We start from the raw sequence: 27,951 nt of genomic DNA on the forward strand, positions 1-27,951 counted from the left end.
GTTTTATTCCTCAAATCCATCTATCTACCCTTTACTGTGCTACAGTTTTCTTAAGAGTTTTGATGGGACTGACTCTACATCTGGGTTAGTGATAAGGACCCTGAGGACATCCTTAGGGGAGCCCATGGGGAATGAGCCAGCCTATCTATTCCCAACACCTCATCACAGTGATGGATTCTGTGGTATCTCTCTCTCATTTTGTCTTTGCACTTGAAGTCTAGGACTTTTAGCTGATAAATTGAGGAAGAGAAATTTTCTTTCCTTCTTGTATGGTGTGTTATACACAACTAATGTCTGGAATTGCTTCAGCCATTTGGTACCATAAGATAATTCCATCTTGAGTCAAAACAAACCAAGAGGAGGATCAGGCTCTAAAATCTCAGAGACATGGAGTGAGATCCATGATAAAATAGTTTCTAAAACGTGTGCTTTCCAATGATAAAATATATTCCCTGCATTGCTTAAGTGCATTCTAGTTGAATTTATATTATCTGAAGCCTTTTGGTTGCTGTGGAGCCAAACAACTATGAGTTTAAATACATAATCTGTTAACATAGGAAATAATGTGTAAAATAGGGATACAAGTTACATAGTTCAATGAGCTAGTGTGAGAAGAAAATAAGATACTGGGTGATGCCTTTGGTTTTTTGTATTTTAGAAAATATTATGTAAGAAAAAATACATATATGATGTATTTCATATATAGGATAATTAAACTCTTGTATAGGATATTTAAAATACCAAAGCCATGGTTGGATTAGAGAAAATCTGAAATACCTTGAGTTTTTCAATACAAAAGGTCAGGACTGGATGAATGTGAAGAATGGAAAGGCTATTTAATAGCTATTTGGTAAAGAGGACCAGATTCAGGGATAAAAGGCAAACCTTGTCTCTATCTTCAATTTTACCAAAAATATTTTAGATATTTTGCTAGAAAATTTAGTTAACATATCTCTATAAAACTAGAACTTAGCACCTAGTGATATGTGTTTTTGCTATAACCATCATTACCATTATTGCCAGTATATTTAAAGTAAGTTTAAGGAATATTCAATTAAGAATTTAAAATAGTTTCATTCTTTTACAAGTGGTTGACCAGTTTTCCCAGCACCACTTGTTAAAGAGATTGTCTTTAATCCATTGTATATTCTTGCCTCCTTTGTCGAAGATAAGGTGTCCATAGGTGTGTGGATTTATCTCTGGGTTTTCTATTTTGTTCCATTGATCTATATTTCTGTCTTTGTGCCAGTACCATACTGTCTTGATGACTGTGGCTTTGTAGTAGAGCCTGAAGTCAGGCAGGTTGATTCCTCCAGTTCCATTCTTCTTTCTCAAGATTGCTTTGGCTATTCGAGGTTTTTTGTATTTCCATACAAATTGTGAAATTATTTGTTATAGCTCTGTGAAAAATACCGCTGGTAGCTTGATAGGGATTACACTGAATCTATAGATTGCTTCGGGTAGTATACTCATTTTCACTATATTGATTCTTCCGATCCATGAACATGGTCTATTTCTCCATCTATTAGTGTCCTCTTTGATTTCTTTCACCAGTGTTTTACAGTTTTCTATAACTAGGTCTTTAGTTTCTTTAGGTAGATATATTCCTAAGTATTTTATTATTTTTGTTGCAATGGTGAATGGATTGTTTCCTTAATTTCTTTTTCTATTTTCTCATCATTAGTGTAAAGGAATGCAAGGGATTTCTGTGTGTTGATTTTATATCCTGCAACTTTACTATATTCATTGATTAGCTCTAGTACTTTTCTGGTAGAGTCTTTAGGGTTTTCTACGTAGAGGATCATGCCATCTGCAAACAGTGAGAGTTTTACTTTTTGTTTTCCAATTTGGATTCCTTTTATTTCTTTTTCTGCTCTGATTGCTGTGGCCAAAACTTCTGAAACTAGATTACTTTCTAACATCATACACAAAAATAAACTCAAAATGGATTAAAGATCTAAACGTAAGACCAGAAACTATAAAACTCCTAGAGAACATAGGCAAAACACTCTCTGACATAACTCACAGAAGGATCCTCTATGACCCACCTCTCAGAATATTGTAAATAAAAGCAAAAATAAACAAATGGGACCTAATTAAACTTAAAAGCTTCTGAACAACAAAGGAAACTATAAGCAAGGTGAAAAGACAGCCTTCAGAATGGGAGAAAATAATAGCAAATGAAGCAACTGACAAACAACTAATCTCAAAAATATACAAGCAACTCCTGCAGCTCAACTCCAGAGAAATAAACGACCCAATCAAAAAATGGGCCAAAGAACTAAATAGACATTTCTCCAAAGAAGACATACAGATGGCTAACAAACACATGAAAAGATGCTCAACATCACTCATTATCAGAGAAATGCAAATCAAAACCACAATGAGGTACCATTTCACACCAGTCAGAATGGCTGTGATCCAAAAGTCTACAAGCAATAAATGCTGTAGAGGGTGTGGAGAAAAGGGAACCCTCTTACACTGTTGGTGGGAATGCAAACTAGTACAGCCACTATGGAGAACAGTCTGGTGATTCCTTAAAAACCTGGAAATAGAACTGCCTTATGACCCAGCAATCCCACTGCTGGGCATACACACCAAGGAAATCAGAATTGAAAGAGACACGTGTACCCCAATGTTCATCACAGCACTGTTTATAATAGCCAGCACATGGAAGCAACCTAGATGTCCATCAGCAGATGAATGGATAAGAAAACTGTGGTACATATACACAAAGGAGTATTAGCCATTAAAAAGAATACATTTGAATCAATTCTAATGAGGTGGATGAAACTGGAGCCGATTATACAGAGTGAAGTAAGCCAGAAAGAAAAACACCAATACAGTATACTAACGCATATATATGGAATTTAGAAAGATGGTAAGGATAACCCTGTATGTGAGACAGCAAAAGAGACACAGATGTATAGAACGGACTTTTGGACTCTGAGGGAGAGGGAGAGGGTGGGATGATTTGGGAGAATGGTATTGAAACATGTATAATATCACATAAGAAACAAATCACCAGTCTAGGTTCGATGCAGGGTGCAGGATGCTTTTGGCTGGTGCACTGGGATGATTCAGAGGGATGGTGTGGCGGGGGGGAGGGGGTTTCGAGATTGGGAACAAGTGTACACCCGTGGTGGATTCATGTTGATGTGTGGCAAAACCAATACAATATTGTAAAGTAAAATAAAATAATAATAAAGAAAGAAAGAAAATAATAATTTAAAATAAAATTTTTTAAATAAATTCTGATTAAATATAAAAAAACTATTGATATTACTAAGACAAAAACAAATAATAAAATTGAGGGAAAGTAGACTGTTGTTAAACTAGAGTCTAGTTGCATCACTGATGTGACTTTCTAACAAAATAACAGTTTATTTTTTTTTTCAAGACAGTATGGTTAGTTCTTTTCAAAGTTCATACAGTGTTGAGCTGAATAACCTCATCTTATGTGGAGGTAACTAAAGAAGCCTGCAAGGGATTTTCTAAAGGCTTAATATAACATTTATTTTCTTTGCTATCTTGTAATAACAAAGCTTATGAATACTATCTTCACTAAAAGCAGCATAGTGACATACAGTGTTAGATTTTTTTTTTTTTTCTGTAAAGAAAAAGTAATGGTAGTACTAGAAATAGTGCTTTAGAAAGTAGAGGAAAAAAATATAAACTACATGATACCTACCAATTATGTAAGTGTGCGATTTCATAGTTTCAGGAGGCAAGTCACTAATATTTCTAGTCCAAATCCATGGAAAAATAGACTTAAATCCCGTTTAAAGTCTGACTGTTTAGCTCCCTCTAAGTGTACCAATTGGACATGACTGAGCATGCAGGAAAAGTATCAGTATTAACATCTTATTGGAAAATGTTTAAAATTATTCATTTACTCTTTGAATCCTTTATCTTCGCTCCAGGGAAGCCCTTTATCCTTATACATAAAATTTAATGGTGTGAAGTTAACCAAAACAAAAATAGAGTAGTATCCACCCCACAAGCTTTCCTACATTTTCACTTTTCATGGTTTCAGACACCCCTAGTCAACATCAGTTCAAAGACATTCAATGGAAAATTCCAGAAATTAACATTTCATAAATTTTTAATTTCCCACTGTTCCGAGTAGTGTGATATTAATAAAATCTTGCACTGACCTGCTCCATCTCACCTAGGATTTCTAACCATTGACATCCTCTGCTCTTGACATCCAGAAATCCACATCTTTAATGCTAAATGATCCAGGACTACCTAAGGCAGATGATCTTCCTTCGGCTAGGTCATCAGAAGGTTAATAGCAGCCTAATGCCACATCACAATGCCTAGGTCATTCATTTTATCTCATCAAAAAAGGCATTTTATCATCTCATATCATCACAAAAAATGAAAGATTTGTACAGTACAATAAGATATTTTAAGAGAGAGTTTATATTGATATAACTCTTATTATAGTATTTTGTTATAACTGTTCTACTATTGAGTTATTGCCATTAATCTCTTACTGTGCCTAATTTATAAATTAAATTTTATCATAGATATGTACATATAGGAAAAACACAGTATATCTGTACAGGGCTCCATACTATCCAAGGGTTTAGATATCTACTGGGGGTTGTGGAATGCATTCTCTGCAGGTAAGGGGGGAATACTGTATACCACTAAACTACTACCACCATGTCCATTACTACCAATAATAACTTTAAAACACTACTGATTTACTGTCTACAAAGGACTCGTCTGAAAGACAACTATATCTTTCTATATCTCACCATATAAAGGGTTAATTAAGCATAAGCAATAACAAGTGAGGTCTTATTAATATGGGCAGATGGCTGATGACAGAAGTTATAGCCTGAAACTTTAGTAATTTATAAAATAATGAATTTTTTCACCTTTAAATGTCATTTGCTACTTCATTAGGGAAAAATAATGATTGTTTAAAAAATAGAAAGACATCCTCTAAATTCATATACTTTAAATACATAGATATAATAAAAGCAGAGAGACACGTTGGTTGGAATAATATTGTATTTGTTTTTGGTTCAAATCAAATGATTTGCCTAAGGGAAATCATTGCTTGAGATGCAGTTTAAGCATCGGTTTGCAGTACAGGTCATATCCTCAGGCCTTTCAGGCTTGAAAATTCAACAAACTAGCCTCTCTTTTCTTACTAATGGAAGAAATTTATAAAAAGTGAGATCAAAAGCCAGCACTCAAAGTAATTTTAATGGAAAATATTTCACATCTTCAAATAAATTCCTCAAGCTTGATGCTTGTTTTGACAAAGAAGATATTGGTGTCTTTGTGCCAAGCTACAAAATCAGTAATTTGCTCTGACTGAATTCCAATAAAGCATTAAATGGACTGTCAAATATTAATAAAATTAGATGTCACAGAATAAATTAAAATACTCCCAATAGTCAAAAATCTTAAGATACTTTTTTCTCAGTTCATTTTGTGTTACTGTATCATTCAATAATAGGTCATTATCAACACAGATTGATTATGCTGGCATTATGTTCACCAAACTAGGCATGTCTATTAAAATAGATATAAGGGCAGTTACAAAATAGTGTATCTTTTTTTTTTTAATAAATGCAACTATATATCCTAAGTGGATTTGAATAAATGCCTCTATAGATATGCATACGAGATAAAGGAAGCAAAATACAGAGAAAAATGTGAAGTCAATAAGTCAATTCATATTTGATGCTATTGCTGCTGACCTTAATAGCCAAGTGATCATTAATTCTCATTTTATTTTATTAGACTTTATTCTTCAATTCTTTACTTCTTCTGAGGAAAAATACACTTCTAGGGTTGGAGTAGGATGGACTTTTTAAACTGCTTTTATATCTTTCAGAATGCTCAATAAAGTATAATTAATGCAGAAGGTGTTGAATAAATAATGTTTGAATGAATGGCAGTCAATTTCAGAAAAATCACATGAACAAGTCATTTCAGCACACTGTGCAAAAAACGTTTTAGTATTCTAAGTAAACTTCATTTAGAACCTAATAGAGGACTCATGCATATGCTTGACTTAAACATGATTTCACATCTGTGTCTTCATGCTTATGCTACATCAGGTCACTGGCAATGCTTTCACAACTTTGTTCACAAGGAAGCAGGAGCTCTTACTCTTGAGAGCAAGAGCACTTCAGAGAGGTTTTAAACAAACTGATATGTTATCCATATCAATTTATAATATCTATCTTTATGCAAATAAGTTCTTAGCATACATGCCAATGAGATGAATCAGTGAACATTTCAAATGCTGAGTTGCTACAATTCTGTACTCAACCATGAGAATACTTGATAGTTCACATTGGAAATGGATTTTTGAGCACTATTCTGCTAAATAGGGAGTGAGTTTACAATAAGAATTACACAAAGCTAGTTTAAAAGCTTCCAAGTGAATAGTAAGCAGAACAGGGTACCTACATTAGTGAGAAAGAGAATAGTATTAACAAAATCATTGCTGGTGTATATATAGAATGTCAGCAGGTATTTTCTAAAGAGCTTTTTAGAAAAGCAACATCAAGGAATTCAGATTAAAAGGTGTTACCATCTCACTAGAGAGGAGGAACATGAAACAAATATCAACCTCCTGTAAGCATAATTTTTCTCAAATGTGGGCTGAACACCCTGCAGCAAGATGTGTGTGTGTGTTAAAAAATGCATATTTTTGGACCCTCCCTTGGATACACTGAATCAAAAATCCAGGCTGTGCAGTCCATGAGTCCATAAATACGCTACAGATTGAAAAGACTATGCATTGCTCTTAAGCAGCATAGTATTCATTATACAAAATTTCTCTCTGGAATGAGTTCAGCCATTCACAGTGAATCTTTTTGTCAAGATTATAGAGTGTCTAAAGAAACAGAGATTAAGAAAGTAGGAAAGTCAGCTAGGCAGTAGACTTTAAATAATAATGTCTTATTTCAGAGTTTTGGAACACCTAAACCTGTGTATTACAATTAGGACTCTGTGTCTGGGTCCTTAATTTAAAAGAGATGGGATGGGGAGATGCATCTAACATAAATAAGAAAGCAAAAATTTTGGCATTTGAAGAATTCCAAAAAGAATTTAAACATATTACACATCACACCAATAACTGAAATTACAACATTAATTAAAATAATAAACAATTCAACTCATTTTTCTAAAAAATATCTTAAGAAACACAGGTTCTAGGCACTATTATGATTCCCAGGGGGAGATTCCAGAAAATAGATAAGAAAACACATACTTATATTGCGTGTACTCCAGTTTACATTAGAGAGGAAAGCCCAAACTGTACAGCAGGGAAAACTTTTCTTAAGAAAACAGTGATTTAAGCAGATCTGAAGACTGAGCTATCTAGGACAATGATGACTAATAAGAAACAGGCTTCAAGCAGAGGAAATAGCAATACTGACTAGTGATTTAAGCACACTAGTTCTAGAGTAAGAATTTCCTGGTTTAGATTCCTATTCCCTCACTTACTAGATTTGTGACCTTGGGCAAATCACTTCACATCTTTAAACTTCAGTTTCTTCATCCTAAAAATGGGAATAATAATAATATTATGTCACGAAGATATTGCTAGAATTAAATAAGAAAAAGCAAATAAAGTTCTTTGCATAGCAATATGCACACTGTAAGTGCTGAAACATGCTAGCCATCACCGATCATCTTTGTCATTGTTACCACAGTAGATCAGAGAGAGAAAGAGAGGGAACAGAAGTCCCTGAAGTGTCTTTTTAGAAACCAGAGGAGTCTCTAGAAAGATTCTTGCCAGTGAACCAAAAAAAGTACTTTGATGATTTCTCAAAATATTCCACCCCCATCTGCTAATCCTTATTAAATAAACCAGAAGTGAAATATGGACAAATTCATTACATTAGTGTCTCATCTTTGAACTGTGTTTTCCAAGCAGAAATAAGCATAGGAAAAGCTCAGAATGTGTGCCTCACTTAAGCCAAGTTTCAATGGAAATGGGCAGTTGCAGTCAGTAAAATTAAAGGATTTTTGTTGGTAGCCATAATGAGTACACTAACCTGGGTCACAGAAAATCAATATGACACCAATGAAGAGATATTCATGATATGTAATTACAGAAAATATTATTTTTTTGTCTCTAGATAGTCTTCCTTAGAAACTTCAAGAACTGAAATCAATATTCATCTTTAAATAGAAATAATGTAGCTAAAAATTTTGTCTTTGTCCAAATACATTTTGATAAAAACAAAAATCATGTGACTGTTTTCTATATACAAAGTATTGCTCTTACTTTTGATGCTGTTTCGCTGCTTATTTCCTTATGTTAATTGTTCTAGGTATTTTACTGAATTTGAAAAATTTCAATGCTAATATAAAACTCAGTATTTTAAGAAATCATTGAAGATAGAGTCATCATTGGAAAAATTAAATTTCACTAATTATTCCTATAAGCTTGAAGTAGGTTTTTTTGGTTGTTGTTACCTGAGGCATCACTGATTCTATGTTATTTTTCACTTTATTTTTCTCTTCCATTTTACTTCACCAGTGAGTTTGTCTATACAATACTCATAAAGTCTAAAACCTATTTATCTCATGTGTGTATTCAGGCGCTAAGTTGTGTCCAACTCTTTGTGACCCCATCAATTGCAGCCTGCCAGGCTCCACTGTCCATGGGATTTTCCAGGTAAGAATACTTGAAAGAAAGTGAAAAGTGAAAGTGAGGTCGCTCAGTCGTGTCTGACTCTTCACGACCCCATGGCCTGTAGCCTACCAGGCTTTTCCGTCCATGGGATGTTCCAGGCAAGAGTACTGGAGTGGGATGCCATCGCCTTCTCCAGGGGATCTTTCCAACCCAGGGATCGAACACGGGTCTCCTGCATTGCAGACAGATGTTTTACCATCTGAGCCACCGGGGAAGCCCCAAAGAATACTTGAGCCCCAGGAATACTTGAGTGGGTTGTTATTTCCTTCTCCAGGGGATCTTCCCAACCCAGAGACAGAATCTGCGTCTCCTGCTTCTCCTGCACTGGCAAATGGATTCTTTACTACTGAGATACCTGGAAAGCCTTATTTATCTCATCTATGTGTACATGTTAAGTCACTTCAGTTGTGTTCGACTCTTTGTGACCCTATAGACTGTAGCCCACCAGGCTTTTCTGTCCATGGGATCCTCCAGGTAAGAACACTGGAGTGGACTGCAATGCCCTCCCCCAGGGGATCTTCTTGACCCAAGGATCGAACCCATGTCTTTTATGTCTTCTGTATTGACAGGTGGGTTCTTTACCACTAGCACCACCTGAGAAACTTTTCCATGTACTCACACAGTTGAAAAGTTTTGTATAAACTACTATAGTAACATTTATCAATGTCTGCCTGCAATGCGGGAGACCTGGGTTCAATTCCTGGGTCAGGCAGATCTCCTGGAGAAGGAAATGGCAATCCACTTCAGCACTCTTGCCTGGAAAATCCCATGGATGGAGGAGCCTGATGATAGGCTACAGTCCATGGGGTCGCAAAGAGTCAGACACAACTGAGCGACTTCACTCACTATTATGTACTAAGCATTACTCTGTTTCATAGATATTAACTGAGTGAAAATCACTACATTAAGGCTTTAAATTGCATAAAGAATGCTCACAAATTGGGTAGTCAGAGGATCTGGGTCTCTGTCCCTGATGAACTGGTATGTAAAGTGCAGTGGATGTATGAAAGCTCACTGGATGGCAAAAACAACATTAAGTGGATCTAGAAAACATTTTTATTATGGTGAAAAAAAATTAGTTGTCAGAATGAGACATTTAATATAACTATTACGTGAAATTCCCTGGAGGAGGAAATGGCAACCCACTCCAGTATTTTTGCCTAGAGAATCCCATGGACAGAGGAGCTGGTGGGCTACAGTCCATGAGGTCGCAAAAAGTCGGACACGACTGAGTGACTAATATGTAATATAATATTTATGTGAAATTAAAAACCTATGCATCCAATACTAAATAAATTTTTAATAAGAATACTTATGCAGAGAAATAAGCAATCCATGTAAAGGGTACTGTTTAGGAAAATGGCAAAAGGATTTAGGATAAAAGCAGTACCTAAAAAATATCAATATATAAACCACAGGAGGACCTTGCATAGTTCAAACATGGTAATGTGCCATGTTTGAGTTAAGAGATATCATTAACTCTCATCACCTGAAGTAAAAAGAAAATACAGAACAAAGGAAAGAAAGAACAATGGAAGGAAAGAGTGAAGAAAGGAAGGATGGAGGGGGAAAGAACAAAGAGCAGGAGGCAGGAATGGAAGAGGAAGTGAGAGAGAAACATAGGATGGACAAATCTTACTTGAAAAAACATATTTCTTCAGAATAATGGAGGTAACTTGGTTAAATACAGGCAGAAATTTTAATTCAAATTGAACAAATTCATGGATATCATAGTTTTAATATGGTGGCAAATCTGAAGATTTTTCAGCAGTTTCAAGTTAGAGATTCTGAAGTAGTATGCTACTAATGGCAGCAACAATTGCAGTAAGGTTAAGTGCCTGTCATTTATTGCTTGACAGCTGCAGTAGCCATGTTTTGCTTCATTAAGCCAGATCTGTGGTAGAGTACTGGGCATTTCTCCTGAAACTTAGCCCTTATCTTTGAAACTATTTTTCTCAATGATTGTATAAGCCACTTAATACCCTTTATTGCAGGCCTCTTCTGTTTAAACCACTTAGAGTAAATTTTGTTTACAACTAAGAAAATTGACATTAAAACCTAAAAAATGTTCCCAAAAGAGAAGTGTTGCAGGCAAAAGTCTTAAAAGAATGGGAGTTTGGACCTGTGATTCGACTGGTTAAATTTCAGTGTAGCAAGAACATATGTAGTTTTTAAAGGATGTTGCTAGTTTTAATATAACAACAGCGGACATATAGTGGCTGTGTCTTACCACCTCTGATCACTGCAAATAAAGGGATTCTTGAAGAGATCTTTGGTGACCAAATTTCATCTGCTTTAGTCTTGCCCATGGTGGCTCAGTAGGTAAAGAATCTGCCTGCAACGAGGGAGACCTGGGATCACCCTTGGGTCAGGAAAGTGCCCTAGAGAAGGTTATGGCAATCCATGCCATTTTTTTGCCTGGAGAATTCCATAGATAGAGGAGCCTTGTGAGCTATAGTCTATAGGGTTGCAAAGAGCTGGATGCAACGGAGCGACTTTCAGTTTCACTCAGTACTATAAAAGCATGAGAAAAAACAAGAAATATAGGCGGGACAGGATGAGTTTGGTTGCACTGCAGAATTTAAAAAGGTAAAATTAGTGTCTCAAAGTTTAAATTTCTCTGTTCAATTCATATTGAGATGATCAGAGTCTTCATGCTATAAATATCTCATGTCCTCTTAGGATGACAGAACTGTGCATCAAAAACCAAGTCTTAGACCACAGAATTCCTGAACTGCTAAAATTATGGATTTATTGCCTTGCCTTATGAGAAAATGAAGCCACTGATTGGAAAACATGAAATCCTGAGCATTGGACTGTGGATATGGGGGAGAAAACAGATGACTGAAAATATTCTCAGCTTCTAAAACTTACTGAGTCTCTCTTACTACCATTAAGTTCTTCCACACCTGGCTGAGGAAGCTATTCCTTGATGTCTTCAATACCTTATCTAAGATCATTAAGTGATAAAAGGAAGTATTTGTCTTTTTGCTCAAACTTATTTACTCCATCTGAACTCAAGATCCCAACATCCTCTTGGGAGTCAATTATGCAGTCAATGCTGGGGAAAAAAAACTTCCTGAATATGTCTCACAAAACTCTATAACTTAAATATGCAGAAGCATATGGAATATGTGTGTGAAAATGGATTTTATGTGTTTCTTACAGAACAGTGAGAAACAATTTAATTCAAGCTGGTATAAATGCATGATTAGAGATCCAATCTGCTTCTCTAGGTAGCTAGCTAGCACAAATGCTAAATGCTTGTTCAATTAGTTGACCAAGATCTGGATTTGAAAGGTGAACTATGTTTTTATAGTTCAGATACTAAGAATTCCTTGTTTTAATGAAGAAGGAATTAAATGCCCTACTAAAATAGGAACACTGAAATATATTTATTTGCCAAGACCTATGAAACTATCCACTAATTACAACTTCAGAAAGGACTCAGAAGACATGTTTTTCACTGTAATTATAAGAAATAAATTGATGAAAACTGCCACTTTTATAACCAAAATCTCTAAAATTTCTCTTTTCAGGAGAACACAGAGGTTGATGATGAAGCGAAATGATTTCTTAATTTCTTAGGGATCAGATATGGCAGAGACCAACTGGTAGCACTTTACCACTAGAAAGAAAGTGGACATGAATTTCATAATAGGTGAAAATGTGAATGGTAAAAAGTCTAGCACCAAGGCATTAAGCAACTGAAATAATGGACCCTCTCATCTATACCACTACTGATATTAAGGTCTAAGAAATACAAATCAAAATTCAGTGACCTAGTTAGTTATGGTGTCTCACCAACACCCAGACCTGAGTAAGTTCATTTACCTTATTAAATAAAGACAAAATTGACTGTCCTTATGGAGGACTGTACAATAGTAACATATATTAATATTGTACATTTCCTTTTCAGCTTATCTGAGAGAAATCTCTGGGCATTTCTAGATAAGTGAGGGGGTGGTTACCACCCGGATTGTAAATTTTAGATTTCAAGATATAAATTTAGATTTAGAAACTAGGATATAGAATATACATTTAACAGATTATAGAGCTAACACTAATCTCTGTGGATCCAAAATACCCCTAAGAAACCATGATGAGTGGAGGCTACGATGGTAATGTGATGAATGAGATTTTGTCCTGAGCCCACATTACAACTGGCACATTGATGCCTCCATTCAATTCTTTATTTCACCAGTCATAGGTGTATACTTGGAAGATTTCTCTTCAACTATAAACAATCTCTTTGTCTCTGAGCCCCATGCAGTAAAAGCTGTGAAACTACGGTAATGACCAAACTAAACTAAAACATAGAGCTTCCTCTTTTTACTCTTCCTCCCACCAAAAGAGTAAACACACACACCTAGTGGATCTGTGGGGGAATACAGCAGTTACTGCCACCATAAAAAATATATAAAGTACAAAAATTGAGTATTACCTACATGCAAATTTAAATTATCTTGTTTAGTCTATATAGAAGACAAACAATTGCACTCATCTCACAAGCTAGTAAATTAATGCTCAAAATTCTCCAAGCCAGGCTTCAGTAATACATGAACCATGAACTTCCTAATGTTCAAGCTGGTTTGAGAAAAGGCAGAGGAACCAGAGATCAAATTGCCAACATCCGCTGGATCATGGAAAAAGCAAGAGAGTTCCAGAAAAACATCTATTTCTGCTTTATTGACCATGCCAAAACCTTTGACTGTGTGGATCACAATAAACTGTGCAAAATTCTGAAAGAGATGGGAATACCAGACCACCTGACCTGCCTCTTAAGAAATCTATATGCAGGTCAGGAAGCAACAGTTAGAACTGGACATGGAACAACAGACTGGCTCCAAATAGGAAAAGGAGTCCATCAAGGCTGTATATTGTCACCCTGCTTATTTAACTTCTATGCAGAGTACATCATGAGAAACGCTGGGCTGGAAGAAGCACAAGCTAGAATCAAGATTGCCAGGAGAAATATCAATTACCTCAGATATGCAGATGACACCGCCCTTATGGCAGAAAGTGAAGAGAAACTAAAAAGCCTCTTGATGAAAGTGAAAGAGGAGAGTGAAAAAGTTGGCTTAAAGCTCAACATTCAGAAAACGAAGATCATGGCATCTGGTCCCATCCCTTCATGGGAAATAGATGGGGAAACAGTGGAAACAGTGTCAGACTTTATTTTTGGGGGCTCCAAAATCACTGCAGATGATGATTGCAGCCATGAAATTAAAAGACGGTTACTCCTTGGAAGAAAAGTTATGACCAACCTAGATAGCATATTCAAAAGCAGAGACATTACTTTGTCAACAAAGGTCCATCTAGTCAAGGCTATGGTTTTTCCAGTGGTCATGTATGGATGTGTGAGTTGGACTGTGAAGAAAGCTGAGCGCCGAAGAATTGATGCTTTTGAACTGTGGTGCTGGAGAACACTCTTGAGATTCCCTTGGACTGCAAGGAGATCCAACCAGTCCATTCTGAAGGAGATCAGTCCTGGTGTTCTTTGGAAGGACTGATGCTAAAGCTGAAACTCCAGTACTTTGGCCACCTCATGCAAAGAGTTGACTCATTGGAAAAGACTCTGATGCTGGGAGGGATTGGGGGCAGGAGGAGAAGGGGACGACAGAGGATGAAATGGTTGGATGGCATCACTGACTCGATGGACGTGAGTTTGAGTGAACTCTGGGAGTTGGTGATGAACAGGGAGACCTGGCATGCTGTGATTCATTGGGTCGCAAAGAGTCGAACACGACTGAGCGACTCAACTGAACTGAACTGGTTACAAAGATAGAGAGTAAGCTCTCTCCACAGAAGAAAGTAAAAAAAGACACTCAGAATTATAGTAATGATCGAGCAAGTGACAATGGACTTATTTTTCAACATCTCAATAAACAGAGATCAACAAAAAATATTTGTTTCCCTCTTCTCAGAACACTTGTGTGCTTTTACCATCAGCATTCTCTTAAATTTCCGACTCTTCGGCATAATTTAGTTTCAACCCCGGGCATCGCCACATACTGTAAGACACCATTCTGAACAACTATGGGAACTGCATCAAACTGAAAGTACCTGATGAAATGGACTTACCATGCCCCCAGATGCCTTGGAAGAATCAAGAAATAAAACCTTTCAAAATAAAGGAATCACCTTTCTTAGTGATATTTCTGATAGTCTGGGACAGGTTGGGACATTCCCTCCAAAATGTTTGTTACAATTTGTAACTCATATCATGTTAATCTAGCCCTCTGATGAAAAAGTCAAAGAGTCTAATACTAATTCAAAACAATTAAAATTTGATCTATTTTAGTTCAGAATTAAGATTCTGTACCTGGGCTTATTAAGGTATGAATACTTTTGGTTTTTTAGTTGGGATGAGCTTTTTGTTCTGAGGATAAGATATACATTTGTATATATTAAAAGTGTCATGATTTAGTTTTTGATAAAGTATGCCCAGTGCAAAATTATTTTAAAGTAAAACCCTACAAAATAAGTTTATAGAGGAATATGATAAATGCACACTCTTTTGTGAGCTGATAGTGAAACATTTACTATAACTGTTTTCAATGGGATTTTTAATTTTCATACTATGTTGACATATCACTCTCCATCTACCTATCCATCTACCTAGCAGTTATATTTTTGATGACCTAACTAGTAAGACAAAATAAATGATAATACAATAGGAATGAACAATAGAAGTGTTGTCAGGTAAATAATCTAAATGCATTTTCTGTAAAAAAAAAATTTTATACATCAATTTTTCCAAATCACTAGAAAACCTGAGGAGCTCCATGAAGTTTATTCTTTTTCTAAGTTTGAGCTTAATAAAGCATGGTTTGTATTATCTATGATTTTATCCACTTTGCAATTCGACCGTTAACGTTCTTTATATAATTTATGTATTCAAATTTTTTCCTATCATTTCCCCTTCTCACACACAATATTCCTTTACCTTTTTGTAAATTACTTTTCCCTCCCTCAATCTTCCCACTTCATGTGTGTTTATATTTCTTGACCATGATAATTCCCACAACAACTTTGCAATTCTTTGTCAATCTCAGTACTATTTGTTGAATTCTACAAGGCCCATCCCATAAAGTCCAACTAATTGTAGTATTTAGCTCTCCTTAAAACTTCATCTTTTGACTTGACTATTAATTTACATGCAAAAAAGTATCATTTGAATTCAGATGACTTCTCACAAAAGCAAAATGCTAGACTCCATAATGATTTAATAGCTGGAAAAATGTCTTAAATGCTGTGTAAACACCCATAAATTAATCATTTAATCACTATCCTCAGCATAAAATCATTATTTCTTTTTATAGACTGATGAGCCAGGGTTACCTAATCAATTTCAGTTTCTAGATTAACGTATGATTCTTATCTTGAAAAAATTACTATTTTTTTCTTGTACGAGTTGAACATAATTTTGAATCTGGGCTGCTCATATATCACATTGATGTCACTAATATAAATCAATCAGAAAATGACAGAACAAATTATAAATTTGAAACAGATTAAGAAATAAATCCATTTCTCAAAAAACACTCCATAGAGATTGAAACTAAAGTTGAAATCTGTTAAAAGAAGTTTTGTATAAAAACCACATATGGTACAGATAACTTTCTGTAATTTAAGGCTGAGAAAATATTCAGACATTAAAACCAACTACTGTAACCCACTTTCTATAATGTTGGTACTTGATAAATGTCCAGCACCGTGGCATTAAATCTAAGAGTTACTTGAAATCAATAATTTTTGTGAAATTGATATTTAGTTGGTCTGAAATGTCAGACACTGAGAAAATCTCCATGTTGTTTTTATTTTTTATTTTTTGGTAGGTTTGTAAGGATTTTACAGTATGTACACTCTGAAAACTTGGGGGGAAAACACCAAATCAAAAGTCAACAAAGTTTCTGCTCTCAATACAAATGTTTGTTTTATATGATAGCCATGCCTTGAATAGTCAGATAAAAAATATTCTTTCTTGATATTTAAAGTATTTGTAGATCAAAAAGCATACCGTGCAGTCCTAAAAGGCCAGTAAGTAAAAAACACATGGAGCAAATATTTATTAATAATTTCATTTAAAAAACAGTTATCTAGTTCATCAGAGAAACATCATTCAAAGAAGATTATGCAAGCTTAAATAATATGCTACCAGGGGACTACAATTCTTAATGATTGTTCGGTATGCTCTCAGTATGTTAATGGAAGATTCACATGTAGAACCAAGTAAGCTTGAAAGATTGCATATGAAGGCTGAAAGCAAAAGTTTAATCCCAGTATTTTTCTGATGTGAGAAGACAGTTCACATTCACAGAGCACTTGTGGCATCTAGATACTGTGATGAAAAATTAATGTATACTAGTATGCCCTAAGCTGAGTCTATACTGAGGGAAAACCTAATTTTCTCTAATTTTGTCTACCTCTTCTTAGCACTTTTATTAGTTCAACCTTAGGTTAAGGACAAAATGGAGTAAAATATAAAAAAAAAATTGCTGAGGAAAGTGGCATATTGGTGTACAGTGCTTTTTTTTCGTCATGGAATAAAAAACATGCTATGGATACATTCCACATGGATGAGAACATGAGTGCTTAGAATGATGCTCAGTGAATAATTCAAGTATCTTTGTATCCTCTGGGTTACTTTTGAATGTTTCTCTCAGTTTTATCAGTCAAAAACAACTATGAACCCAATGACACATGTTTTTCTTATTCTCAAGAGATAACCACTTCATTTACCTGACACATCCAATAATTCAAATTATTTTGACCAAAACTTGATTACAAACAACATTTTCTTGTCAATCAGATCATTCCACTACCTACAAACTTATACTAACATTACAGGAATTAAGTCTGACCTAATTCAGTCAAACACATCCTATCACACTGTGAGCTCTACTGGCAAGGAAGTCCTCACCAAGCAAAGTCCACCTGAGGTACTTAAGAGGAGACCAATTTATTCCCATGAACTAAGAGCTGAGGCCAAGGAATAGAAGGAGCATTACATGTAAAGCCCCTTCCTACACAGGCACCTGTTATTGACAAAAACCAGTGATATGCTACTCATAGGCTTTGAATGGTTCTTGCCACATAATAGGATGAGTTATTAATCAAGCCATAGCTTGATTTTTAGTTTACCAGACAAGAACTGCTCTATATTGATTTACTTAAAATTAAGTATTTGAGGGGAAATTTTAGGGGAATTAATCACTCAAGCAGCACTATTTTCCCTACTCCTTAATATTTCCAAGTTCTTCATATGGAATGCAGATATATTTTCATATGTACGGTTGTTGTAAAACAGCTCACAGTCATTGCAATTTTGATAAATGGATTTACCAAAGAAAAGTTGTTTTATGCATTTATAATAATAATAATAGAAATAATAAGAAAACCTTATTTTAATATGCAAAGAAAATTCAGATGTGGTGCCAAACTAATAAACCTGCCTGATTACATGCTACCTTAATGAATTAAAGAAAAAACTTGAAGTGAATAAAACAAAAATGTAGATCTGAGCTATAATAATTGCACTGTTCAAAATTATGAGATAAAATATTTTTCACAAATGGATTTGAGCCATAAATATATTTTTTAATGAAAAAATTCAACTAAAATCTATCTTTTGTTTTCTGTCCATAGATGTGTCTGCTATGAAACTTTAGCTTTTATTTGCCTAAAACTTAAAAAAAAAAAAAATTCTCAAGGTGTATTCATTCTACTCTAAGTCCTAACCCTCTGGATAATGAGAAGTTCTTTTTCACATCTCAGGCAACTTAGCCCTGAGCTGGGGAGATAACTGACAGAGCTTGTCCTAAGGTACATGATTTGGTTGACATCACACTTACCTGCTTGATTTGTGGTTACATTTACAGACACATACTGCCGGGCTCCTGGGCTCAAGTCGGACACTCCATTCACTGCCTCAATCTCAAAGGTATAGTTTGTGTGAGCGAGCAGATCCACCACCATGACAGAGGTGTTTTTCAGGCCGATTTGCTGGGGGAGGTACCTGACATGACCGCCACACTCGTCACACACACCTGCATGGGAGTTGCACTTCTTGCATGCAATATAATATGACACATCTTTCCTTCCACCAGTGTCAGCAGGAGGAATCCATTCCAGAAAGACACTAGTTTCATTAACATTTGAGATGGCATTCCGAGGAGCTGAGGGGGGTCCTGGTTTGCAAAGTAAAGTGAAAAAAACAAATTTTGAGACGATAAAATTAGGCATTGCTTACTACACAAATTTCTGGCCTGAAGGAAAAAAAAAATAGCTTTGCAATCATTGTTTTAAGCAGGGCAGAATGCAAGAATTACCAATTTGTAATAATCTTTGAAAAATCTTGTTATAGTTTTCTCGGGACAACAGTAGGGTTTAAATACTATAGAAATGACTTATCTTGGCAATGTAACGAGTTCAATTAAATATGATGTTTTGCTTAGTGTATACATAAAGAATTATGGAATAAAACTATGCATGCAAAAAATGTAGATAAAATTACGTATTCAAATAGTGGCAGGTTCTTTGGCAAGTCCAAAGAAAAATTCTCCTTGGGGATTGACGTGATTAAGTCCTCAAGGATACTTGTTCCCTGAAAGCTAGGAATTAAACATGAAGGATTTACTAAGCAATGAGTACAGGTAGAAAGAGGATTTATTAGTGTGGCTCTTGACTACAAATTCTACAGAAATTAAAAAGGAAAAACAAAAACAGCCTTAGTTTATCTCAAAGGAAGTTGCATATCTACTGATAAGCCACCAACAGAATTTGGAACCTCCCTCATATGACCAAAAAAAAAAAAAAAAAGAATTTAAGTAGTTGATCAAAATTACAAACTATAATAAAATTTTGCATACTTTGATATGGTTTTAACATTGTGGTTCGGCAAAACTGTGCATTTTACTTAACTGAAAATCTGAAACTTATTTTAAAAATAATTCTCCAAAACACAATTAAGAAGAATGAATGTGTTCGGACCTTTAAAAATCAGCATAATAAATTTATATATAAATAGCAAATGCTATTCACGTGTATAATACTGTATTTCTGAAACAGCAGACTAAAGAGAACTAAAATTGGTTACCTACCAATTGTAACCAATGCATTACTCTGGTGGGGGGTGCTGACAATGAGACAAGCTATGAATGTGTGCAGATGAGAGATATATGGGGAATCTCTGTATCGTCCTCTTAATTTTGTTCTGAACCTAAAGATGCTCTAAAAAAAACAGTGTCTATAAAAGAATTAACTGCATATTGTCTGACTCTAGAGTAGATTTTTAGATACTCCGACTTACAGCTTCAGTCCACTGTTAATATTATATGATCAGATGTTCTTGAAGAGAAAACACATTTAAATTTGTTTCAGAATTACTTAGCAAAAATTTCCCAAAAGGGGATAAAATGGACTATGAATGGTTCATAGACATAAATTAACCTACTCAGGATGACAGCTTAGTTATCTTAATATGTGCTCTCTGTTCTAAACATAGAAGTAAATATTAATTTCTACCTAACATTTATGAAGCCATGACTTCTGAGGACTAAATTTAAAAGTAATAAGAAAGTTACCTAGTATTCATAAAACATCACTTAAAGAACTCCATAATGTAAAAATTGCCAGTTTTGATTAAAAAATATCTACCTTTGCTGTAGTTGTGGTTGAATCCTGTGAATATTCCCATACAATCTCACACACTCCAATATAAAAGTCACTTTTAAATTGAAACAAATACTTAAGATGGAAATACAACTCTTTTTACTCTTGCCTTTAACTTTTCTAATAGTGGAAAATTATGGCAAAAATGTAATTTGAGATCAAAATATTACAGGTTACTTTGTGAGAAAAAGGTAAAGTATACTTGGAATAGGTCTACTTCAGAAGATATCAAAATTCTGAGTTTTTTTCCTGCCAACTTAACTATACCCACAGTTTCCATCTTTCCTCTAAATCTGTAAAACTGTATCATGGTCTAACTCTTCTTCTGACTCTGCTACCAACAGCCCCTTAGCATGTGAGTGGGGGCACATATGGCTCTCAAAGTCAAAATGAAACTCATATATACAAGGGAAGCTCTAAAGAAGAGGTAATCAGTGAAGACTTAGACTGACACGCACCAAAAAATAAGGTAATGCAATTCTACCGTCCTGCTAATAGACATGATGTATGAACCCAAGTAGAGCTGTGAGAGGCACCTTCAATTTGAACAGATTCATTAGAATCTGAATTTTGTTTTTTCTTTTCCTCTAGGTTTGTAGCATTTGGTGTTCCAGAGTACCAGAAAAAACATTAAAAAGAGTTGAATCATAAATTTAATTCCAAAGAGCCAAACAGACAGAAATCAAGTAATCTCATCTAATCTAGGGTATCATCATACATGGTATTTGTGGTATTATGAATGCAACTAAGAACAGAACACACACACTCACACACTATTTATTAGAAAGATCTTCTACAGGACTCCCTGTCTATTTTGAGAAATGCATACAAATGAGTGTTCCTCTGAGACATAGTAGTAGAAATGCACACACCTGGATACAGAGAAAATATAAACCTCAGGTCCTAAACAAGAGCTAAGCAGTCATTGACACCAGAGCATGGGGTCTCACCCATTCCCAAACCTAGTAATTTTACAGAATGGGAGGCTCATATTCATGCTGAGAAAGAGACTGATCGTGGTTGGACTACTTAAAGAAAAGAATACCTATAAAATTGATGAAATTGAAATAAGTCAAGATATGATTTTCTCTAATTCACCAAAGTACAGCCTAGCCAACATCTCCCCCCACTATTTGGATTTTATTTTGCTTTGAATAACTGAAGCAATTTCCACTGCAACCAAGATACATCACATTCAATCTCACTTTGTATCTCCTCCATTCAAATGTATCCTCTTAAGAAAGGTATACAATAATGTCATTTACTTATGTGAAGAGGAATTGTTCATAGTTAGTAACCATCTAACCCATAAAAGTATCAGAATGTGATAAAGAATGATCTTTAACACTATAAAGTTAATATCAATGATTTGAGAAACAATGCATATACATTTCACTGACATTATGAAATTCAGGCACTGAAATTCAGATAAAATTTCAGTTGTGATTATTTAAGTAAAGAAATCGTATGTCTTTATATATGATACCAGAGAGTACTAAATTTCAAAAAAATTGTCTTCATCTTTGAAGGCAACTACAACCTACAGGGATCTAAAAGAGTACAAAATGGGACATCACGGAAAATGAATGGTAAGGGGAGTTGGGATTCACTATTCTTCCCTTTCATTTGTTTTTGTTTGATTTGCTATAGAGACGAAGACAGAAAAACTAAAGAAGTACTGTCATCAAGCAAAACAACATGTAAATTTGTTTCCTTCTCAGAAATATGTGGCACAGGAGAAAAACAAAAACACCAAAATACTGATAGATATGGAAGTATCCACTGCAAATGTTGGAATAAAATGTTCATTATTCATCTAAGATTATCTGACCATATACTTAATAATAGTTAAGGATGCTCACTGTTAAAAAAACACAACCACTTGAAAATCTTAGTTGACAACTGGTTTTATATTTGACTCTTAAATTTGATTTGCCAACCCGCAGCACTCCATATTCGTGTAGTGTTTCCTGTCTTATAAATGACCTTCTCATTGGTCTTTGCAGCTTAGTGGGGCAGGTTACAAGAAGAAGATAGAAGTATCATGTACTGGATATTTTTGTGATCAGAAAGTTGGCTTGGAAGAAGAGGAAGAAAAATAAAAACAGTTTGCTAGGAACAGGAATGGATTTGTCAAAGTCATGTTTGGCTACCACGAGCGCTCAAATAAATCATAAAGAAAAAAAAAATTTATTTGTGGCCCAGATGTTGAACTTGAAATAAGGGAAAACGGATTCTTGCCACTGTAAATGATAAAAGAGACTCGGATTTCTTAATGTTTACTCAAGAAGATTGGATTCTGGTGAAATCCTATATTGGCAAATTAAACATTATGCCTGTTTTGGGGAAAACGGTAATAGAATGTAACAGGCTCCATCATGCTATTTCTTCAAACTGGTGAAGTTAGCATCACCAAAGATCCATGGATTTTCCTTACTTGTGCATGCCATTGTGGGTGGATCAGACTCCCTCCTGAAATAATCCTTTTCACAGACACAAGAGGTTGAAGCTTCCTCATGGGTGTAACTGTGAGGTGGACATTTGCTGCAGCTCTGGCTGTGAGGTGAGGCTTTGAAGAACCCAGGTCTGCACACTGTCAAAAGAAATAAGAGACTAAGCTTTTCCCTGGAACAGATGCAGTGTTTGCTTTGTGAATAATGTCATTATTTTGACTAGTATACATAGATTTCATGTAACACCATCCTTTCATTAATTTCAAAATTTTTTCATAAGTTTCTGAATCATAAATAACAGGCTATTCATCCAGATAATCAAATATTTATTTAAAGTATTTAAATCAAACATGATTGGAATATATTTATAATGATTCTTATGCTACAAGAAATATAAAGATGGTCATATGTATTTAAAACAAAGTGCTTTGACCATAACTTTCATTTATGCTATTATTAGAACAACTTATGTTGAAGAAAAACAAAATTTCAACTATGCTCAGAGAAAAGCATGATACACAATAGTTGCTCAAAGTTTTGTTGTTGAATTAATAAGTAAATTAACTGTGTGCTTAGTCACTCAGTCGTATCCAACTCTTTGGGACCCTTTGGATTGCAGTCCACCAGGCTCCTCTGTCCATGGGATTTTTCAGGCAAGAACACTGCAGTGCGTTGCCATTTCCTCCTCCAGGGGATCTTCCCGACCGAGGAACTGAATTCACATCTGTGTTTCCTGCACTACAGGTGGGTTCTTTACACACTTAGCCATCAGGGAATGCTAAAACCGTCACAAAATTCTTAGAATGGAGAGAATGCATGATTGAGCTAGTATATCATTCACATTATTATTAATTTGTATTATACTAATATCAAGAGGATTCAGACTTCAGGGTTTTTGTTTTTCCCACTTTTACTCCATTTTAGAAATTTTCATTGAGATCCTTACTGATCCAACATTCATCTATTCCGGTATCAGTCATGTTTATATCACAAAAATTATAATGCTCTACAAAGGAGAAAAATGTGCCTTATTCAATTTTGCATTTACAATACTTATCACAGTGTTACTACAGAAAGTATTCACATATTGTTATGTAACACACACCTGAGTGAATGACATGGCAAGAAAAATGTAACTGAACTACTCCGAATCACATGAAGAAAATCTCTGATATTTTTGTTAAGTTAGTGGTCAGGTAAGTAAATGTTAACAACCTAAGTTTCCTTATTCTGTATTCCCTAAGCTTTTACCTTTCTCTTTCTTCTCAATGGGTAATAAAGCCAAATTCAATATTCCGATTGTCCACTATGAACCATGTGAAAACCATAAAACTGATGGTTTGATTACTTTTTGGAGCTTAGTTAACTTAAAGCTAATCAACTATTTATGTTTTTTTTTTCCTATTCTCAAAATCCACTACATATACTCAAGAGAATTTATTCAAGCATCAATGAACATTTGCTAAAGCTTAAAGGTAAATTTGTATTTCCATGGAAATTCTGATAGACATAATGAACTAGGGCTAATTTTCACATGCTATAAATGATCTGGGGTTTTAGTAATCCATGCTAAGGCTTTCTGCCATCACCATGAATAATCAGGAATTGACAAAAATGAAAGATGAGAAGGTATTTTTCAGTAGATCTAATTATAGCGATAGTAAAACCTAATGCTCTTATAAATTCAGAGTGAATGTGAAGGTATTTGAAAGATAAGAAGAGCTTTTTGATAGTATTAGGGACATTCTTGTAGTTAAATGATTAGGAGAAGATTTAAAATATTATTTGTCTTATAATAGGATTGCTGTAGCAGCCAGTACCATTCTTAGCTAAGTTATCCAATTTTTCTTCTTTTATCCTTTTCAGTAAAACCATTCTCACTTCAAACATAATTTTCTTTCAAAGACATGAACTGTCAATCCACACATTCTGCATATTTGGGGCTCATTTATCATTCATGAAACAAAAGTCATTTCTTTTTAATGAATTCCTTTTAATTTAAAAACTTTATATAATATCATATATAACGCTGCTTTTCAATCCTCCATGGGAAGTTAGGAAATAGGAAATGATATAGATGTAAATAAAAGGTAGAAAATCATATCCTTCTCTTCAGTAGAGAAGTTGAACAAAATGCTTTCAGCAGGTGGTGAGTCAGAAATTTTGCTTACCACTAGGGTACAAGGTGAAAAAGATAGATGTGGCCCTGCCTTTACGAGTATTAAAGCCACTGCATATGTAACTATAAATATGATTACGCAGGAAAGAGAAAGAGCAGGGAAATAAATATGGACACCTTATTTAGACTGGAATGCCAAAGAACACTTCCTTCAGGAAGCTGTCTCCACTGATACGTAAAAGATAGGAAAATTATCCAGTTTGAGGAGGAGTACTGCAGTGCCTTAGAGGGCAAAATCTTTTCAAGGGCGAGGAAAAATAGTAGGGGGATGGAAAACACTAAAAAGTTGATCAGGGAGATAGTGGGAACAAAGAGACAGAGGTGATGTTAGGGAAGAGGATACCAGGTCAGAAACACATCATGGTTTCTAATATTTGGAACTTTTAATTAATGGGTAGTAACAGGTAATTATAATGTTGTAAGCAGGGAAATGTTAATAGTAAGATCAAAGTAGTGTGTAAGAGATCATTTCTCTCTAGCATGGGCAATGGATTGACAAGGAGCATGCATGGAGGCATTTGGCCCTTTTGTTTCTGTTGCATTGTTCTGGAAACAGACAAGAGTGGTTCCAATCACTCTTATCACCACAAGAGTGGTGATAGATAAGAGTAGGTAAATTCAGGAGATGAATATGAGGGAAAATCAGCAACATTTCATGATACATTTAATAGATCAGATGTTACGAGTGAAAAATCCTAACAATGACTCTAAGGTGTTTGGCTTAAACTTCACAGGCAATACTGGTGCCATTTTCTCAGACAGAGAACACTAGATATGAAATGTATTTGGGGAGATAGTAATTATGTTTAAAGTATTATTTAATTTGAGGTGGCTAAAGAAATCCAAATAGAAGTATAGGGAGGAAAACTGTAAGGTTCAATGCGTTCCAAGAAAAAATATCAAAAAATCATTAATTATCCATTATCAAATCATGGCTCTAAATCCAAGTGGGACATGCAATGTTGCTACACAACCTTCTTGTTGTTCAATAGCTTAGTCATCTCCAAATCTTTGCAACTTCATTGACTGTAGCATGCCAGGCTTCCCTGTCCTTCACTATCTACTGGACATTGCCCAAACTCACATTCATTGAGTCGACTATGTCATCCAATCATCTCACCCTCTGTTGTCCCCTTCTCCTCCTGCCTTCAATCTTGGTATTATTTATTTAGTTAGCATCAGTCCTCAGGATCAGCATGAGTATTTTGGAGCTGTTCTTTCTTCTAATTCCTTACAAGCTCTATTCCTTTGTGAATCTCATGGTACATGCATGTGTGCTGAGAAACTAGAAGTCATCAGAGAGGAAATTTGTTACTTTTCTACCACCAAATCTCCAAATCTATATGCACTTGGATCTTTCTTCCTATTAAAAGGGACGTGTATCTTTGCTCTTGGGAGCTTGCCTGGTGCCTCAGACGGTAAAGAATCTATCTACAATGCTGGAGACCTGGTTCTATCCCTAGGTCGGAAAGATCCCCTGGAGAAGAGAATGGCTACCCACTCCAATATTCTTGCCTGGAGAATCAGTGGACAGAGGAGCCTGGCAGGCTACAGTCCATGGGGTTGCAAAGAGTTGGGCATGACTGCACAACAACACATGTCTTTGCTCTTAGCAAAAAAAAAATATATATATATATATATATATTACATATATATATATATATGCTCATTTGAATTGGAGACCCATCTGTACTCTCTCTTAGAGTCATCTTCCAAGTGCCTACTATCCCTTTTACAAAATCAGGGGTACTCTCAATTGCCCTCTCTCTCTCAATCTCCCTCTCTCTCTTTCTCTTGGTCTCACCCTTTCTCCTCCCTCCCTCCCTTTGTCATTATCTGGAGCCTGATACACTTTCCAGAACTATTCAATGGAAACAAAGTGAAGCAAAAACAAAATGCATAGCACAACACAGTCAATCTTGCTTGACTTCATTTCTCCCCATAGCAATTAAATAGCAAACAGTTTGGTTTCCATGCGGAACATAACTTCATAAATCATTTTTCCACACGTGCATCACAAGTTCCTCATTCTAAGTCACATGTTGACACATTCCACAACACGGCCACTTCCTTTGTTAAGAATGTAGCCCTCTGGATGCCATACTTCTCCATGGCATTTGACCATATCCTCTTTTGGGAAACTCCTATTCATTTTATTACAAAATGCCAGCACAGCCTACAAGTTTCCAGACAATATTTAAGAAACCCTTTAAATGTAATCTCCTATCACACTCACTATGTCCATCAATACTAACTGACTTGCAATGTCCAGAACTTGAGAAACTTCTTTATCTGCCTTTGAATACTGAAGGAAAAGCATTCCAGGTCAAAAGACAAGAAGTATAAATTGAGAGAACAGGGGCGGTACAACAAGCTTGTAGTCCTTGATAAAAGACTTGTATTTAATCTGAACACATCTAGAAGACTCTGTGTATATTTATTTTTGAGGGTGCTCTTCCTGCCAAGCACTGTGGCAGGGAATATCTGTGTGGTGGTGAGGAAAAAAAAAAAAAATTCTACTTTATATTCTGAAGCAACAACACATTTAGGAGACAGAAAATAAATAATAGTCCAAAAAAGTAAAATTTACTTTTTACCTTTTAATCTTGACAATATTCAACAAAAATTATTTAGGTAAGAAGTAAAATTTTTCTAAATTCCAACTTGATATAATTCATTCAAAACAAAGGAAGCTTCTGGAGCAATGTTGTTTCATAGAACTCTTGTACTTTACCTAAATATTTGAAAATACTATGCAAGTCCATTCAAGACCAAGGAACAAGACCAAAGAAACACACCCCATGTTAACATTTTCATGAGGCTATCTTAGCAGTCCTCTGGAGGAATGGAAACTAGTTTTAAAATTCCTATTCTGTCAATGCTTCCTTGCTCATTTTAAGTTCTATGTTTCCTAAGATGCTTGTGCTAAATCCATGATTACATGTTTTCTTATACAT

General features: G+C 35.1%; 1 protein-coding gene across 1 annotated transcript in view; it reads right to left on the reverse strand.

The window, feature by feature from the left end:
- The window catches only part of EPHA5 (EPH receptor A5), a 407,527-nt gene that overhangs the window by 187,792 nt on the left and 191,784 nt on the right, over positions 1–27,951 (reverse strand). Inside the window, exons 4-5 of the mRNA XM_052642307.1 lie at positions 22,800–22,955; positions 18,544–18,879 (exon numbers count right to left, since the gene is read on the reverse strand). Coding sequence (XP_052498267.1) covers positions 18,544–18,879; positions 22,800–22,955 — 492 coding nt within the window. The remainder of the gene's footprint in view (positions 1–18,543; positions 18,880–22,799; positions 22,956–27,951) is intronic.

Source organism: Budorcas taxicolor, chromosome 6, assembly GCF_023091745.1.
Source record: "Budorcas taxicolor isolate Tak-1 chromosome 6, Takin1.1, whole genome shotgun sequence".
NCBI classification, from domain to species: domain Eukaryota; kingdom Metazoa; phylum Chordata; class Mammalia; order Artiodactyla; family Bovidae; genus Budorcas; species Budorcas taxicolor.